The sequence below is a fragment of the Podarcis melisellensis genome (assembly GCF_964234715.1).
Source record: "Podarcis melisellensis genome assembly, chromosome: 15".
Taxonomy (NCBI): Eukaryota; Metazoa; Chordata; class Lepidosauria; order Squamata; family Lacertidae; genus Podarcis; species Podarcis melisellensis.
The window spans coordinates 40,307,857-40,326,980 of NC_138532.1; the positions used below are offsets into that span (position 1 = coordinate 40,307,857).

Sequence of the window (19,124 nt, forward strand, 5' to 3'; positions counted from 1 at the left end):
GGCTCAGGAGCCCAGTTATGTCACCCCTTGCCTGCAGAGCTGGCAGGCCCTCGCCCCTTTTCAAACGCCCTCCCTGTCGAGTTTTCCCTCAGCCTCCTCTCTTCTCCCCTCTCCCCTCTCCTTGGGAGTCCTCTGGGCAGCTGCCACACTTGGTCTATTAGCTGCCCTCCTGCCCCAAAGAGAGGTGCCTCCTCCCATTGCCCCACAGGGGCCTGCGAAACACCCCCTGGTCAGCCCCAGAGGCACCATTCGCCTGGGGAGCTGATAGCCAGGGCTGCTGCAACAAAGAGCTCTGCAAGCCTTTGGGAGGCAGAGACATGAGTGGATACCAGAGAAGGGAAGGAAAGAGTGACAGAGGCCAATGTTGCTCGAGGCACCCCTGACCATCATCCAAGCCACCCCTGTGAAATACCCTCCCATCAGATGCCAAGGAAACTGTTCTTAACCTGAGGTACCACTTTAGCTAATGGGACCTCCTGCTGCCGCTGTGCCACTGCCACCACCACTGCACGATTTCTGTTCTCATCCTGAAGCAAAGTTCTTAACCCGAGGTACTATTTCTGGGTTAGCGGAGTCTGTAACCTGAAGCGTCTGCAACCTGAAGCGTCTGCAACCCGAGGTAACACTGTAAACAACTTTTAGAAGACATAGGAAGGCAGCCCTGTTTAATTCTGTTGGGAGCCGCCCAGAGTGGCTAGGGAAACCCAGCCAGATGGGTAGGGTATAAATAAATAAATAAATAATAATTTATTATTATTATTATTATTATTATTATTATTATTATTATTATTATTATTATACACAGTCTTTTCTGGCACCACTCCCCAGAATCCTGCAACTGGATTGAACCTGGGACCTCCTGAATGAAAGGAGTGGGATGTGAGGGCAATCTGGCTGAGACATCTGTCACCCCATTGATGAAAGGGGTGTGCTCTCCACCACTGAGCCACTGTCCCCTGCTGCAAAGGTGCAGTTTCCAGTTTGGGCCCAAGAGATAGGAAACTTGCTAATTTTCTCAGCCGTTAAACTTTACCAACTTTTCCATTTATAGCATGTGGTGCGGCAGCAACCATTTCCTCCTGCCAATCTGTTTTGCTTGCAGACGACTGACTGACACTGGCAAATAAAATAAAAATAAAACTTCGTGCAGCTGCTGGCTTCACTTTTGAGGCTCCCAAGCTGCACAGTCCCCCCCCCCCTTGCTGGTATGTGCTGTAAAAGCGCCGCCTTGGCTTCCCACTTCAAAGCTGCCAGGGCTTTGGAGAACGAGGCGGTTTCTGTGCCTGAAACACTCGCTTTTGTATTTTCATTTATACATGTTAGCGCCCCTTTTCAAGGCAGGCCCCGTGCCAGACACAACGTCTTGAAAAATAATTTACAGTAAAATCATCTTACGTTTTATACGCCGTATTGATTTTGGCGTTAATTTTCAAACCTGTGAAAGTCAGGGGGGCCGTAAATCTGCAGATAAATTGGCAGAAATGACAGGAGAGAAAATGTTCAACGAGGGAGAGTTGTGTGTGTCGGCTGTGAGCTATTTAGCTAGTTAGATGAGAAATATATCAAGAGAGGCCCCGTAAATCCCAATATGAGTCATAAATATAACAATGCATGGCAAGATATGGTTTCGGTAGGAAAGAACAAGGATCTTAGGGCAGAAACAGGGAACTAGTTTGGGGTTCTTTTGCTTTTTAGAAACCAGAAGGTGGCTTTAAAAAGGGATTGCTGCTTGCAGCACAGAAGCTTGTCAAATAAAAAGCAGTATTGTCTCGCATTAATAATATATTAAATATTTTGGAAATTTGTTTGCTTGCTTTGCATTTTGACAGCTCTTGAGATACCATAGGCAATCAAATTTTGCAGGCTGGTTCGTGAGATCAAGGTGCAGGTTTTCATCTATGTATGGATACAATAGTTTTGAATCAAGATGGCAGACAGAACTTTTAAAAACTGCACAGATTTGAACCACTGATTTCAAAACTGCACTGATTTTTTTTGTTTCTTAGAATTCCAGAGCAACACTGGGTAGGAGCCTTCTAGAAAAATAAAATGCAGCCAGTATTTTCCCATCCAAGCCATGTTCCCCCCCAAGTTTCAGTGGTTACCTTTCTTCCCTCAAGCGGTGGCTTTGCAGTCTCCGTCTTTCGTTGGCAACATCATACACTGTCAGCTGGATCGTTGAACGGCTCTCCGCAAAATCTGGAAACATATGTGATTTACTGCAATGCACCTCTACTTTCTAGTACAATTAAACACACACACACACTGTACTCTTCACACAGAAAAAGAATTATTGTCAGAAGGTCAAGTCCGGCACAGCTACAGTTATCACTCAGGCAAATTTAAATAGACGGCAGCAGCACAAGATCAATTAAGAAAATTAAATGAAAACCTATTCTTCTCTAAGTGAGAAATTGGCTCCCCCTTTACAGACCCTTTGGCAGCTGCCTCAAAGGAATTATCCGTTCTCTGGAAAGAGACCCAGAGGGGCATTTATTGGCTGAGACTCCAGAGCAAAGTGTGTGGCTGTCATGATTGTACTGAGACTCAGACCTAGCATGCAACAAGGGGCTCTACCTAGATGGGTTCAATCCCAGATTTAAAAGTGTGGGAACACTCTGCAGTATAGGTGTCCTCTGGGTGTCAGGCATAGAACACTACACTGCAAGAGTGGGCAAACTTCTGCCCCGTCTTGAGGGCACCCAGGGCCAGCCCAAGACATTTTGTTGCCTGAAGTCAAGTTCAATATATGCCTTCCCCCTGCTTCTATTCCACATAACAACAACAACAATTTATTATTTGTACCCCGCCTATCTGGCTGGGTTTCCCCAGCCACATACAGAAGCCAACTAGATCGGCAGCCAAATCGTAGATCACACCTGGACAACCTGTTTTTATTTAGCATTGAACCTGATTTGCTTTCAGGGAGATCAGGTGGCTATTGAATGAGCATTCATTTTGATTTGTTTGAGGGGAGGTCAGATGACCATTGTGTCAGGGCAAGTGTTGTCCCACACTTCCCCATGCATTTGCAAAAAAGGTTTGACCTTTGGAGAGAAGTGAATTTATTGCACAAGAACTCCCAACCATCTGCAATTGTGCAACCTGGATTTTCCAGTATATGGCTGAATCCTACCTGTAAATATTGACAGTCGGGAAATGACCTTGCTTTGATACTGGCATGAGAACAACACCCTCCACTGCACCGGTAGCAGGTTATTTTAGGAGGTACAGGGTAGGCTGTTAGCACAAACACCTCATCATTTCCTGTGCCCCCAGCACCTGCCACCTGAGGCAACTGCTTCACTCTGCCCAATGAAAGGGCTGGCCCCAAACACCACATTCCCTTAGAGGTAATCTGCTAGGGGTCACATACTGGAGCCAGATACAAGAAAGTTCTGGATTAAATAATCCAGAATAAGACTACCCTGCTTCAATGTTTACTTTGCTCCCATCAGATTAGAATTACCAATCCTATAGGTCCACTCAGAAGTTAAGTCCCACCAGGTTTGATGGGGTTTCTTTCAAATAGCACCTTCTTAGCAACATCTCTCTATAGTGTGATGGAATGTGCTGGTCAGGTCAACCAAACCAGCGCTCTGCAACTGTCCACCCCCTGGCCCTTTCATTCATTTCCATAATCCCAACCCTAGTTGTCCAGGCCAATAGTGGCTAGAGGCAGAAGTATGGCCAACAGGGAATCCCTCAGACCTGACTGCATTGTTGCTGGGCAAATTCCTACACATCCTCAGCTCTGATGCCAAGATGATGTCATTGCCCATATAAGGAGAAATAAAAGAAGTGGTAGGGAACAGGGCCCCCACCACATTTGGATGTTTTGGATTTATGGTTGCAGCCCCAACACCAACATTATTGTTGGTTATTATATTATATATTATATATATATTATTGGTATATAGATTATACCAAAATTATTATACGAACCCATGAGGCCAGGTTTGTATGATCAGTTTTAACTATGGTTAGCTAAAAAGTGTGGTTTATAAACCATAGCTTCACCCATTACCTACGACTCTGTTACCTTTGGGAAGCTCTCTGAAAGGACACCCCATTATAGCTTCAGGCACTTCCCCAGGATTCAGAGGCACGCAAGGTGAGAATTCCCGAGGGGCCCAGATCATTCCAGAACCTGTAGTTTCTTGCTGGAACACATCCACTTTCTGCCACCCAAGAGCCAGTGAATCTGTAAAGCAGGAAAACGAGGTTCTTAGTCGGTTTACATCCCTTTTGGGGGTAACCAAACCAGACAGCAGCAGCAGCTCTGAAGACAGGAATCCCAGAGAGGGCAAGTGTCCTTTTCTCAACCAAGGGCTAAATGCAATTCTTTTGTGGGCTATTGTGTGCAAGTGTGATGATAGTGAAGACTGGTGCACTGGGGGGAAAGGGGTGTGAAATATACTCAGAGTCGCAAAGTGATTTCATGCTCTTTATTCAGCTCATAGCGGTGAGGAGGAATGAATGAAAGTCTCCTCAAAGTATCTGCTTTATATACATTATTTACACAATGGGCTGCACATGATTGGCTAATTCCAGAATTCTACTGTAAGCCAATCAGGTTGTGGATTCACTTCTATCTGGAGCATGATTGGGTGGTTCCTGCCAACCAATCATACTGCTGCATTGTTCTAGGACCAATCAGACTGCTGCATTCTGAATCCTATTGTTCTAGGACCAATCAGACTGCTGCATTTTGGATCCTATTGTTCTAGGACCAATCAGACTGCTGCAGTTTGGATCCTATTCAACTCAGTACATAACAGGGTGCTAACCCATCAGCCTCACTCTGCCCTCAGCCAGACCCCACCTTACCTGTCTCCTTACTTACAGCCAACCAACCGAGGAGGTGGCACTGCTGATGCTCACAACTACTCAGAATTAACAACAACAACAGCAACAACAATAAACTTGCCCTTCACACTAAGATCCCAGGGTTACAACTGTTAAAATGCAACAGTCCAAAACAAGATAAAATCACAGAAATAAGGTGGGTCCTGAAATTTAGATATCAACGATGAGAGTAAAAGAGTTTTGTATTCAGTGGTGCACTCTCCCTTCCTTGGAGGTTTTTTTTTTAGCAGAGATTGAATGGCCATCAACCATGGATGCTTTAGCTGAGATTTCTGCATTGCAGGGGGTTGGACTAGATGACCCTTGTGTCCCTTCCAACTGTATGATTCTATGAAGGCTATACAATGAAGGTGCCAGATGCAGCATTGTGGAGAGGGAGTTCCACGGCTCAGGGGCTGCCACAAACAATCCTCTGTTCAGATACCGTGTGTGGAGAGAATGCGAACTGCGCCCACCAAAGAAGACGTTACCTGTTCCTTTAGGACTGTACGTGACCTTCAACAAGATGTAAGGTTTTGCGTCTTGCACGCCTACGAATGCTGTTGGGTCCAGGGAATCAAATGCAAATGATTCTTGACAACAAGAACAACAAAAGACAAGGGACAGTTATTTGATCGTTGTGTTACTTTGTTTTAGAAACGATTTGCAGTTTTCGTAGCAAAGAAAGAGATTTTTTTTTCCAGTCCAGGAATTACGGTAGCTAATTTTGGAGGGACAGAATTCACTGGAATATATACCAAGTCAGACCATCTAGCGCAGTATTACCAACACTGGCTGGCAGCAGCTCTCCAGGGTTTCAGGCAACAACCCCCCCCCCTTTGAATAAACATTCACAAACTTTTTATTGATAATAATCAGCTAAATAGTTTGATGATCTATACAACTTTGTAACATGCAGAAAACAGCACTTTTAGAGAAACCAAAGACTGGAAGTCGGGGGGAAGGGGGAGGGAGAAAAAATAAGGATGATATGTTTCTGGATAATATGTTTTGTTTTAATTTTGAATAAAATAAATAAAAATTTCCCCAACCCTACCTGGAGATGCAAGGAATTGAACCTGGAACCTATGGGAATTGTAGTTCAACAACATATGGTGAGCCGCAGGTTAGTCACCCCTGTTTCAGAAGCCGGACTTAATGGTTTTACTAACCCCCACGTCTTTAGATGGTCATATGCATTATTTAATTCAAGTGTGGTAAGCCAACCCTGCTGCATTTCTGGGGGTGGTGTGGGGAGCTGCTGAGTGGGGCCCTGGACCTCTCCCAATCCTCATTCAGCACCTAGAGAAATTCATGGATTCTCCCTAAGGCCACACTGACTTCAGAAGCACAGGACAGCAGAAAGGGCTCTCCCTGGTACTGTGCTGAGCAAGGAAACACTTGGAAAGCAATGAAGCTTCTTGGAGATTTCTGATGGTTTATAGCTTATTTGTAACTTGAGAAACAACCTTTGCCCTTATATACCCAGAAGGTCCCTGAGGCCCATGAGAGAGCTTCTCCTGAAAAATCCAAAGATATCAGAAGCCTGCTTGCCCCACCAGAACCAGGAGCAGGGCTTTCCTTGTGTAGGAGCCGCTGTTCGAGATATGACAGGCACCCTCTACCTGCACTTTCCAGAAAAAATGGGTCTCTGCCATCGGTGTCTATTTTGCTATCTATCTATCTATCTATCTATCTATCTATCTATCTATCTATCTATCTATCTATCTGCTGGGTTTTGCTGTTGCTTTTAAGCAGTGGCGTAGCGTGGGATGTCAGCACCCGGGGCAAGGCAAGTAATTTGCGCCCCCTAACCCGTGGATTTGCGCCCCCTAACCCTAACTCCCAGATGTTGCACCCGGTGTGGCCGGCCCCCCCTGCACCCCCACGCTACGCCACTGTTTTTAAGTTGTTCTTATTGTACATCACCTGGAAATGTCTCCTGGAAGGCACTGAATAAATTATGCAGAGGAAGAGGGCAGGGGATTGGACTAGATGATCCTTGACGTCCCTCCCAACTCTTCTGTGAAGAATGATGGGGACCAAAGTCAGCCTGCTTTGTGGCCTGCTTTGCATGCAGAAAGTCTCTGTTTCTGGCATTTCAAGTTAGAAGGCAGCAGGTGATTTGAAAGACCCTCTGCTTGAGACCTTGAAGAGCTACTGCCTCTCAGACAATACTGGACTAGGTAAAGCAATGGCTTGAGATAGCATAAAGGCAGCTTCCTAAGTTCTGGATTAGCCTGTTATATAAATACTAAGAACCTTTGCTTGGTCAAAAACATACTTCAGGGGTAAAAACTTCCCACTCCAGAAACTGGAGAACCAGTGGCCCTCCAGATGTTGGCTGGACTCCAGCTCCCATCAGACCAAGTCAGCATGGCTAACAGTCAGGGATGATGGGAGTTGTAGTCCAACAATGTCTGCATCCCTGGCCTACAGCTTAGCTCCCACATTGGGCTTCAGTTCTAAGTTGGCTGTGACCTTCCTTTAGTCAGTTTCTCATCTTAAGTACTTCCTACCGACAAAAACTGCAAACGGCGTAACATTTCCAATTCCTCAGCAGGACTAGCTTGGGAGGGAAGGGGGAAGGAGGGGAAAAAAGATATTTTATGTACTGCCTGGTTGTATAACAGCAGTACTCTCTATTGATTTGCAGTATTCTCACAATAAATAGCTTTTGAGTTTTAATTAAACCTCTCAATTTGTTTCCAGCCATTAGTCAATCTCAGCAGCAACTTATTGTTCTGCACAGTATATTACAAAAAGCAGGGAGAAATTAGCTCATAATTTATTCAGCAGACAGATTTTCTGGGGATAACTTAATTCTTTTGGGGCGGACCTACATGTCAGAAAGAACACGGGACTGCTGCCAAGCATGACAGACTGCAACTCCCATCGTCATTAGTGTTTTTAATTATTTATTAAATTTGTATGCTGACCTTCATCCGAAGACCGCAGGGCGGTTCACAACAGAATGAGAACACAAAATACATAATAAAATTAAAACAATAACCTCCTCTCCAAGCAGGAGATAACCAGAGCATGTACCACTCTGGCAAGACAGTGTGTGGACAGGTACGGTCTCAGTTAGCATACCAGATGGAGCTGGTAGACAGCCGCCCGGGACACAGGTTTGACCTGCATGTGCTTCCATGGACAGCTGTGAGTCCGAAATGACTCCCGGGCTGTACAACTGGTCTTTTATGGGCACAGTTACCTGTTTCAGGGGGACACAGGTGGCTCTGTGGGTTAAACCATAGAGCCTAGGACCTGCCGATCAGAAGCTCGCCGGTTCAAATCCCCACAATGGGGTGAGCTCCCATTGCTTGGTCCCTGCTCCTGCCAACCTAGCAGTTCGAAAGCACGTCAAAGTGCAAGTAGATAAATAGGTACCGCTCCAGTGGGAAGGTAAATGGCGTTTCTGTGTGCTGCTCTGGTTCACCAGAAGTGGCTTAGTCCTGCTGGCCACATGACCCGGGAGCTGTACGCGAGCTCCCTCGGCCAATAAAGCGAGATGAGCACCGCAACCCCAGAGTTGGTCACGACTGGACCTAACGGTCAGGGGTCCCTTTACTTTTACCTGGTTCAGGACCAGGGGATCCCTCACACCTGGCCACCCACTTTCTCCCCAAAACAGAGTTCATTCTCAACCTGTCGACCACCATCCACTGGAGAGCTGATGTTCCCTGGCTGAGCACCAGCTTGAGGAAGGGCAAGCTATTTATTGTGTTTCTGCTGATAATGACCTTCCAGCATTAAAAATACTCAGCAACCAACTGGTTCGTTTTCATACCACTGAACTGAAGAGTAAATCCAGTTTCTGTTTTTCCTTGGGTTTTCCGCAGAAGGGAGGAGCTGAAAGAGCTTGTCTTGGAACGCAGCATTTCAGGGCCACAAAACACCGAAACTGTTAACTTCACAGCAGAAGGATCAAATTTTTTTAAGAGAGACTCCTATGAGAAGGGAGCGGGGCGGGGATTGAAAAAAAGGAACAAGACATATTATTCTACATTACAACGAATGAGTCACTGTGCAGATCAATTTAATTAATCGCAGGGGGAAAACATTACTTTTCCAGTGCCTACCTGTGATTGTATTACTGAAAGGGCACAAGTCTTCAGTCTATCCTGCTATAATGTACGATACAGTCAGCAAACAAAGGAAAATACATCACTGGTCATAACTGGCGTGATCCATTATAATAGAGCAGTGGCTTTCAAACCCTGTTTCAGTGGCATGTGGGAGGGTGGAGTGGTGATGTGGGGCAAGGTTAGCAGGGAGGGGCTCTGGGGTGGCAGCATACAACTTATGGGCTCTCTCTTCCACCTGCACTACAAATGGATCTGGTTCAGACAACAGGTATAGCATTTTGCAAAATCATGCTATGCTTTCTATCCCTTCCCCTAGGGGAATGAGGACACGATTTAAGAATGGTAGTCCTTTGATACTGGATATAAATGCATTTCTTAATCTGTATCATGGCACTGCTTTTGTGTACTCCCTTTTTCAGTTCTGCATTTTATGCTTTATATTGAGTCATGGTGCTATTGTTTGGGTTTATATTAAAATGAATAAAAATTGAAACAAAAATAATTGAATGAACTAGAAACATTAAAAGATAGTAATTGCAGAGTAACGAGTAATGTGATTTCATCCGGGTGGGGCTCCAGATGTGGTAGGACTCCATCTCCCATCATCCCTGACTGGGGCTGATGGGATTTGGAGTTCAACAACATCAAGGCGGGCCCCAGGTCCCTCACCCCTGCCATGGGTTTTGCTCAAAACAAGTTATCTACACCCACATCTCTCTTCACTTGACTTCTCTCTTTGGTAAATTAAAGATTATTGCCATGCCCATATAATTAATTTACTACTTACACTGTGGCGAGTCTCAGCCCGAGGAACTGGTAAAACTACCGTCAATAAAATATCCTTCACGCCAGTTGGCGAGATTTCCCCAGGGTCCAGACACATTTTTCCAGCTGCGAAAACAAATTGTCAAAAGATCATCATTAACCAATTTCCAGAGGGGCAGCAAAAGCAATAAAGTGTGTTTTGGCACCTTAAAAACAAAAGCCCCTTCCCCCCACGCCCTTTTCATTGTCCATTCATGTTGATTTACATTCATGAGGATATCGGATGGTTATCTGCAATCCCGCTTGAGATGCTGTTTGTGTTCTGGGGCAGATATATCGCTCTGTTTCCAATTGGTGCATGTTCCATAACTTCCTGTAACTTTTTATAACATGCATGTTCTGGGGCGGCAGGGCCGGTTCTCCCACTTTTGTGGCCCTTCGTCAAAAGATCTCAAGGTGATTCACAAGACAACTGTTGCACCCGTGACCCACAAGCAACAACAACAGCCCACCAGCCTGGCCCAGTAATTGCAGAATATCACTCCTGGAGGGGGTGAGAAGAAGCCGGCACCCACTGTCACAAAAAGCATGGCTTATTTTACCAGGCACCGCAGTTTCTTGAATGAGTCTAAACCCCTTTTTTCAGAGGAAATCTAATAATGATTGCGGAGTGCTTTAGAAAGGCTCAATACACAGTAGAGTAAGTCATGATTGTTGTGGTAGTTGAGATCTCTGCTAAGACATGCCAGCTATTGTGATCTGCAGGGACTTTTAACCTTTACGCTCTCTCTTTTGTGTTCTTCAGTATTAGCATCAACCTAGAACAGGGCGGGTTGTGAGGGGGAGTTACGTACCTTCTGCTGAGCCATGCCTCGGAGGAGACAGATCCACAAGCGGCCTGCACATGCAAATAGTGCTAATTAGTGGGTTTTCATAATTTAGTTCCTCCTCTCAGTACACAGAGGAAGAGGAGGGAGCAGTAGGCAACAATCAGAGCTAAATTCTCATTTTAATTACTTTTGCTCATTAAAGTTATTCTGCAGTCTGCTGTGAAAAACACACACATCCCAGAAAAACAAAAGCTGGAACAACAGAGTCCGGCATTTGTACTTGAAAACAACAACCAAAAACCACAACTACACACATGAGCATCGCAAAACTATTTCTGCACACAGCACAGACAGGCATGCATAATTTCCCAGTATAAAATATTCATTGTGGCTGAAGGATTTAGAATTGCTCTCCTTAATTTATAAGTCAAATGAGAGAATGGCTGCACCGCAGCGTTTTCTCAGCAAGAGGAGGAAGATCGAGTGGGCAGAAAGTGTGGCTTAAGAGGGCTGCAGCCAGCACAGTAACTGGAATGCCAAAATTAGGAGTGTGCGACTCCAGAAGTCATCTAGTCCAAGCCAGTGTCCTTTAACGCAGGAAGAGCCACCCGTGACTATGATGCAATGGGCGGTATCAATTGCATCCATTTTCGTAGATGGAAGTCGCTAAATGCCTATGGGTTCACTTTATTTTAGCCCTACTCAGAGTAGACCCACTGAAATTAATAGACATGACTAACAGAAGTTGATTAATTTCTGCGGGTCTACTCTGAGTAGAATAAACTATAACAACAACAGCAGCAGCAACAATCATGGCTAGGGTTGATGGGAACAGGAGTTCCCCATCCCTGGTGTACAGTCGTACCTCGGAAGTCAAACAGAATCCGTTCCAGAAGTCCGTTTGACTTCCAAAATGTTCGGAAACCAAGGCATGGCTTCCGATTGGCTGCAGGAAGATCCTGTGGCCAATCAGAAGCTGCGGAAGTCACGTTGGACGTTCAGGTCCCAAAGAACGTTTGCAAACTGGAACACTCACTTCCGGGTTTACAGCGTTCAGGAGCCAAACTGTTCAACTTGCAAGGCGTTTGGGATCCAAGGTACAACTGTTATTTAGTTGCCAACCAGCCTTGTAGGTATTTTTGAGCCAGGGTGTGGTACTCTACCTTTGATTCAGTCTATTAAGCCCAGGAACATCAGCAGGCAAGCCCCCTTGCTGTAAGTGAATCCAAGCCCTTTGAATGTCAGCTGTGAGAAGCTGGGAGGCTGAAGACAGAAACACCTGAGAGGGAGAGGGAGACAGGAATTCAACACTCTGCATGATACAGATTGGATCATCAGTATTTCATAGACATCAAGGCCACTTTCTGCTGGAAATAAAGGCATTTCCCCTCTCCCTTAAAAGGACACCTGAAAAATATGATTTGTTTCTGCAAACTCACCTTATTGTTCCGCTCCCTCCCCCCCCCCCGCAATATTCATTATGAAAGGCTGAATTGTTTTTGTCTATGGGTTTATTTCCTAATAGGTTTATTTCTTATTCTTTTTAACATAAATGATGCTATCAAGCTCATGATGACATTATCATCACTGGATCGGATTGTTATAATAGGTGTGATACTTGTTGTATATTTTGTCATTTCTATGGATTCTAAACTGCTTTGTGTATAAAAAGGCAGTTGCTTAAATTAAAAATGAAATGAAATGAAATAAACCTCATTTTATCCACAAATGCTCTGTGTGAAGGTAAGTTAGCCAGAAAGAGAGAGAGAGGCAAGGGAGAGAGACTGGCCCAAGGCTATCCAGTGAGCTTCCAGTCCAAACTGTGATTTGAACCCAGGTCTCCCAAATCCTCATCTGACACAGGAACAACACAGAAACATAGGAAACTGCCTTATAATAAGTCAGACCATTGGGTTCACCTAGAACAGGCAGCAGTTTTCGGGGGTTTCAGCCAGCCCTGCCTGGAGATGTCGGGGATTGAACTTGTAACCTTCTGCATGCAAAGCATATGATCTGCCATTGAGCGGCAACTCAGTCGGTAAAGCATGAGACACTTAAATCTTGGAGTCCTGGGTTCAAGCCCCACATTGGATGAAACATTTGTGCATTGCAGGAAGTTGGCCAAATGATTGCCTTGGTCCCTTCCAACTCTACAGTTCTATGATTCTATGGGTGACAGCCCTTCCCCAGGGCTGTAACTCCAGCAGGAGCCCATGAGGCTGGCAGATCCAGCCGAATCGCACTGGAGCCTTCAGGACCTCAGACAGCTCCAAGTTGGCAACTGGCTCCAAGGAAGACCTTTTGTCTCCTTTGAGCCAGACTACCCCTCTTAAGCTCCACTCTCCTTGAGGAAGTGTCTCTGGCCCAGAACTTAGCACCCCCTTGCCTCCCCATCCATTTCCACTTTGTGCATTGCCAGCAATGAGGAGCAGGCACCGGGGAGCCCAAGACCCCTGGTGTAGAGGGGGTAGCTCTTTGGAGGTATAATAATAATAATTTTTTATTTATACCCCGCCCTTCCCAGTTCAAAAACCGGGCTCAGGGTGGCTAACAACAAATTTAAAACAATTGCTTGTAAAAGCAGCATAAAATACAGTATAAAAACATGAATAACAATAAAATTCATAAATCAATTTAGGAGAAATAAGCATTAGATAATCCCCAGGGCTAGCTGGCTGAATTAGTCCTACTTGGGCCAGTGAGGAAGCCAGAGGAGAATTAGCTGTGGGTTCTCAGAGCGGGTAATCTTCATAAAAGGGGAGGGGGACGGAAGAGAAAGGAAATAAAAGATTGGGCTGAATTCAGATTAAAGGCCAGGCAGAATAGCTCTGCTTTACCGGCCCGATGGAAAGAGGTTAAATCCTGAAGGGCCCTAGTCTCATGGGACAGAGCATTCCACCAGGTCGGAGCCATCACCGAAAAGGCCCCGGCCCTGGTGGAGGATAGTCTGACTTCCTTAGGGCCCGGGGACCTCTAAACTATGGTTATTCATGGACCTTAAGGTCCTCTGCGGGGCAGACCAGGAGAGGCGGTCCCATTAAAAATCTGGCTCATGAAGTGTTGCTGCCTTATGGCATCCTAGTTTGAGGTCTCTGTCTCCAAGGGCTCCCAATTTGGGGGCCTGTTCTCAGCACCTCTGTAGCTTAATAACACAGGAAGAGCTTGTGGCCCATCTAGTCCAGCATCCTTGTACTCACAGGGGCCAACCAGAAGCCCCAAGTGCAAGTAGGACCTGAGCACAAGACTTCTGCTCCAAAGACCTGCCTGGATGGTGCACCGCCTCTGTGTCAGACCCGAGTCCTGGCTGATGCTTGAGGTTGTGGCACATGGATAAAAGAGACTACTTCTCCATGCAGCACCTATCAGTGGCTACGGGCCATGATGGCTATGTTCTTCCTCCGTGGCTGAAGGCCGTGATGCTTCTGAATATCAGTTGCTGGAAGTCTCAAGAGAGGGCAGTGGTCTTGCACTCAGATCCTGTTTCTGGGTTTCCCACGGGCATCTGGGGGGCCACTGTGAGAGCAGGAGGCTGGACCAAATGGTCCATTGGCTGTGCTTTTGTTTTTTTATTATTGCAATGTATAGAGAGAAGAAAGGAAGGGGAGGGCAGGGAGAAGTGAACCAGTAAGAGGAAGAATATGAGCAAGAAATCAAAATTCCAGATTCTTTCCCTCCCTCTCCAATCCAACTGCAGCCCCCAAATAGAAAGCAAGCTAATACACACTTGTCGAACTGCTGGGTAGTCATCAGCTGCCATGAACGACTCCTTTAATAACAGAAGGATGGAGACACAGAAATTCTGCATCACATCGAGGCTCCAGTCTTTCATGAATAACTGGTCCCAGATCAACAAGACAGCAGGCAAGTTCAGAACACCGACAAACCCCTATGCGAAACAGGAAAGCCAGTTTTAAGTTGGTACCAGTGTCTCCCCAATGCGTGATAGCTAAGGCACCATTTTCTTTCTAAAGCTACATTGGAGGAGGGCATTGCAAAAGAGGTTTCTTTTCAGAATGTGTGAGCACAAGAATGACCCATCCGAACAGGAGGCAATCCCACTCTGCGTAAGTCATTCTCCACTCCAAAGGCAATTAACTCCCCTGCTTCTCTGCAAGAGCAAGATGGACATTAACGCTCCAAGTTGCATATGATGTTAAGATAGGATGGAATCACATAATTCCAGCGGAAGCTGATTGGGAACCAGAGCGGTGATTCTTACAGAGACACAACAGGCAGCTTCTTCAAAAGGCAAGTAATTCTGCTGTCCTGTGATCCAATCACAACTGATGCAAAGTCAGGGCACAGTTACCTGCACCTAACAAAGGCAAATTGGAAGGAGGGGAGGCTAGAGGAATGAATCACGCAGAGATGCACTGGGAAGACCCCTCTGCAGCTGGGTAATTTCTTCTGTGTTTGTGTATGAGGAGTGACTCGCTGATCCAATGACACAAAATGCTGAGAGGTAGCAGGATTAGCCGTTCCTCAGCAGTGGCCACTAGCATGAGTCAACAGCTGCTGAGACAAGCTAGGCTTTAACAAGAGAGGCTTATCTCACTGCAGGTAGAGAGAGCCACCCAAACTGAGCTGCGGTTCTATTTAAGGCACAGTCTGGTGCTGAAGCAACATTTGAACCCTGCCCCTGTGAGGCTCCAGCTTGAACATCTTACCTTGCCAGAGCAGTGAATCATGCAGAGACACAGCGAGCAGCCTCCCTCTGGTGGAGGAGCCTCACAGGAGCCTTTAATGATTTATTTCATTTTTCACGACACAATAGCCACTTTCTGTAAGCACAATGGAAATCGCTGCCATAGAATCTGTCCTTTCTGTAGCTAGGGGCTCCTTGACAAGCTGGTCAAGGTGGGAAGGAGTTTCTCCCCTCTTCTCCCATAACACTAGCTGAAGAAGGGGAATTTGGAATCCACTGAGCCAGAGCACACATTGGACACAGCAGTGTGGCTGTAGCTGTAGCCACACTGTAGCTGCAGGACAGCCCCCTTGTGGCTGCAAGCTGGTGCTGCAGACACACTCCAGAAACATTACACAACTTCATGAGAAATCTCCTCCACGGGGTCTAAAATCTGGTGGCTAACAGGATTCTGCGACATATTCTGATCACCTCAGTAAAGCTTTCAGTTGTAAAGGCAAACATTTTATTTGACAAGCTCACCACTCTACCAAAAAAGGATTTGCTGGCTTCTTCGTTTTTACCTCTCCCATCCACTTCCTAAGGAAAACCACTGGGCTTGCCAGTATTTCTTTGGTCCCGTTTTGTCTTGATTGGAATCCATTTTCAAACGTGCAGATCCCTTGAGCTCTCCCTCTTTCCTGAAGTATCAAATCCACCAGGAAATCCTAAAAAAAGGGGGGGAGGAACCATAGCATTTGTGGTGGAATAATAACAGGTCCTCCCCATTCTTCACTTCCTACAAGCATGGAGAACTTTCCATTCCAATTTGCCTGTTGAATCTGAGGCATAATATAGGAATGGAGAACCTAAGGCCCTCCGGGATTCCCTGTCTGGCCCTTCTTAGACCACACTGGGCCTGTTCTTTCTTTTGTTCTTCTTCAGTAGGATGTGTCCTTGAACTGTGATACCCAACCCCTTTCTTACCTGATGGGCCCAGGTCTCCCCTGCTGAGTGCCTGGGGGCCCCAGTCCTGCCACTCACCACCTGGCCTAGGCCGGGGCCTGACAGGCTCCATTAAAGGACTGCTGCTGCCGCTGCTGCTGAGCAAAGAGGGCTCCGTTTTTGGTTGTGTGTTTTTTTAATTGCTGTTATTTTTTAGCTATGTCATTTTAAGGGACCCCTGACCATTAGGTCCAGTCGTGACCGACCCGGGGGTTGCGGCGCTCATCTCGCTTTATTGGCAGAGGGAGCCGGAGTAGAGCTTCCGGGTCATGTGGCCAGCATGACTAAGCCGCTTCTGGCAAACTAGAGCAGTGCACGGAAACGCCGTTTACCTTCCCACCAGAGCGGTACTTATTTATCTACTTGCACTTTGACGTGCTCCTGCTGGGTTAGCAGGAGCAGGGCAGGGACTGAGCAACGGGAGCTCACCCTATCGCGGGGATTCGAACCGCCAACCTTCTGATTGGCAAGTCCTAGGCTCTGTGGTTTAACCCACAGCGCCACCTGCGTCCCATGTCATTTTAAACTGTGATATTTATGCTGTAATCTTTTGATTTATGTGGAAATTGTTTTCCATTTGGTAGTGTATTTTTTTGATGTGGTTTATTTATTGTTTATGACTTTTGTAATTATGGAAATCTTGTCATGCTGTAAGCCGACTTGAGCATTGTTTTTAACTGTGGAAAGGTGGCATACAAATAAAATAATGATGATGACGACGACGACGGCTTTTGAATGCCTGGAATGTAGCCTACTGTACAAAGGGAAGACTGGTATCAACCAGCCTGCCAACACTTGCCTCTGGAAGCACTGTGCTTACCAGGAGGGAGAAGGGCAAGGCAGCAGGAAGGCTGGTGTGGTGCAGGCACAGCAGCAGACAAATCCGTTGCTCCTGCTGCTGCATCCCCCCACACCAACTTCTATGCCAGGGGTAGGCAACCTAAGGCCCGTGGCCCAGATGCGGCCCAATCACCTTCTCAATCCAGCCCACGGACGGTCTGGGAATCAGTGTGTTTTTACATGAGTAGAATGTGTCCTTTTATTTAAAATTCATCTCTGGGTTATCTGTGGGGCATAAGAATGTTGGGAAACTGTGTACGTGCAGCTACTCACACAGAGTCAATTAAGGTTTGGCAGACAGCCAGAAGGCAATCTGAAGGAGTAAGTCTGCCTGGTGATAACAGAGGCATGGAGACAGCTCCCTGACTGGTCAAGCTCTCTCAAGGGACTGATAATTAATGGCCTACTAACTGGTAGTTTAGAGTTCGTGGTTCAGTGTGTCAGTGTAGGAGTTGTGAGTCGTGTCAGAGAGTGCTAGCATAAAATCCGTGTTCTGTTCCTGTAAATAGTCCACTGTATATAATAAACACCTAACTACAAGTTCCTAGTTCATGCTTCCTGTCTGCAGCCAAGTTGCCTATTGCTTCCGTGGATTCTGCGTTTACTCTGATAGGTCTGGCTAAGGTCCTGCAACTAGTCAGAAAGTTGTGAAACACCAAATAGGTTTTGCCAATAAAGAATTCATTCATCCCACCCCCCAAAATATAGTCCAGCCCACCACATGGTCTGAGGGATAGTGGACCGGCCAGCAGATGAAAAAGGTTGCTGATCCCTGCTCTATGCCCTCTAATTAACAAGACTGACGGGAGAACAGGTGCACTGCAGCAGCCCTCCCAACATGGGTAGGTCCCAACATGATCACCAAAGGCCAATGGCAGAGGTGGCTCCCACCACCAGCAAATGGCCAACTACCTTACGGTGGTTCCATTCGCACTTAGGACAAAGCACCCCAAAGAGTAGGGGCCGTATGGGAGCTCCTCTAGGCTGACGGTGTTCTTTTATAGGTATATTCTGCATTAGTGGTGGATTTATACTGGATTGTCCACACATTATTCTGCTTTATTTGCTGTTTTGCAATGCTTCCTCAATGCTACTGCATTATTGCATCAGGGGATGGACTTTTGAACTATAGAGCAACAGGAGTGGGCCAAGCCAGCCCACCACCGCAGAACATTTGCGGTAAAAATACCCCAACCCAGCAGGATTTCTGCACCTCTTTACCCTTGACTTTTTTATAAAAAATCTTTTTATTAATATTCGTTTAAGTAACCAAAAGTAAACAAATCAATAATATCAAAAACATCCATAAACCGCAAAAAAGTAACATAAATTTCCATTGCAATTACCCTTGACTTTTGACACTTGAAATGTATATTTTAGGGCCAACCTTATTTCTGTGATTGTAAGTTGTTTTAAACTGGGTTTTTTTTTTTATATTGTGCTTTAATCATAACCAGCCATGAGATCTCAGGCCGAAGGGCAAGTAAACTACAGTAATGCTGTAATGCTACAACAGTAATGCTACTACTTATTTGTTTTTATTATTGCTTGTAAGCCGCTCTGAGCCCGGCCTTGGCTGGGGAGGGCGGGGTATGAATAAAAAATTATTATTATTATTATTACTACTACTACTACTGATAAAATGCATGCACTGATTGGAAATGGAGCAGTATGTTCACCTCAAAACTTATGCAGGTGAAAATCACATTGAAAGCAGGATTACATATAGCCACCCTGATAACATCATGAGCACAAATTATCAATAGAAAGGATGTCGGGGGGTAGGGCTGAGGTCAAAGAGACACAAGAGAGAGTGCTTCATTCCTGTACAGTGATACCTCGGGTTAAGTACTTAATTCATTCTGGAGGTCCGTACTTAACCTGAAACTGTTCTTAACCTGAAGCACCACTTTAGCTAATGGGGCCTCCTGCTGCCGCCGCGCTGCCAGAGCACAATTTCTGTTCTCATCCTGAAGCAAAGTTCTTAACCTGAAGCAATATTTCTGGGTTAGCGGAGTCTGTAACCTGAGGTGTATGTAACCTGAAGCGCATGTAACCCAAGGTACCACTGTACTCCCTGTTTCTACCACCAGCAGGACTCTTGAGAATCCCCAACCAACA

General features: G+C 45.9%; 1 protein-coding gene across 5 annotated transcripts in view; it reads right to left on the reverse strand.

Annotated features, from left to right (window-relative positions):
• Window positions 1–19,124, reverse strand: part of LOC309357773 (uncharacterized protein) — a 70,574-nt gene that overhangs the window by 33,178 nt on the left and 18,272 nt on the right. For all 5 annotated transcript variants that reach the window (XM_081890184.1, XM_081890183.1, XM_081890182.1 and 2 more), the window contains 9 exons: window positions 15,743–15,886; window positions 14,259–14,420; window positions 11,698–11,813; window positions 10,559–10,602; window positions 9,727–9,830; window positions 8,642–8,801; window positions 5,340–5,441; window positions 4,043–4,204; window positions 2,106–2,199 (listed from right to left, as the gene is read on the reverse strand). In XM_081890184.1, the coding sequence (XP_081746310.1) occupies window positions 2,106–2,199; window positions 4,043–4,204; window positions 5,340–5,441; window positions 8,642–8,801; window positions 9,727–9,830; window positions 10,559–10,602; window positions 11,698–11,813; window positions 14,259–14,420; window positions 15,743–15,886 (1,088 nt within the window). The remainder of the gene's footprint in view (window positions 1–2,105; window positions 2,200–4,042; window positions 4,205–5,339; window positions 5,442–8,641; window positions 8,802–9,726; window positions 9,831–10,558; window positions 10,603–11,697; window positions 11,814–14,258; window positions 14,421–15,742; window positions 15,887–19,124) is intronic.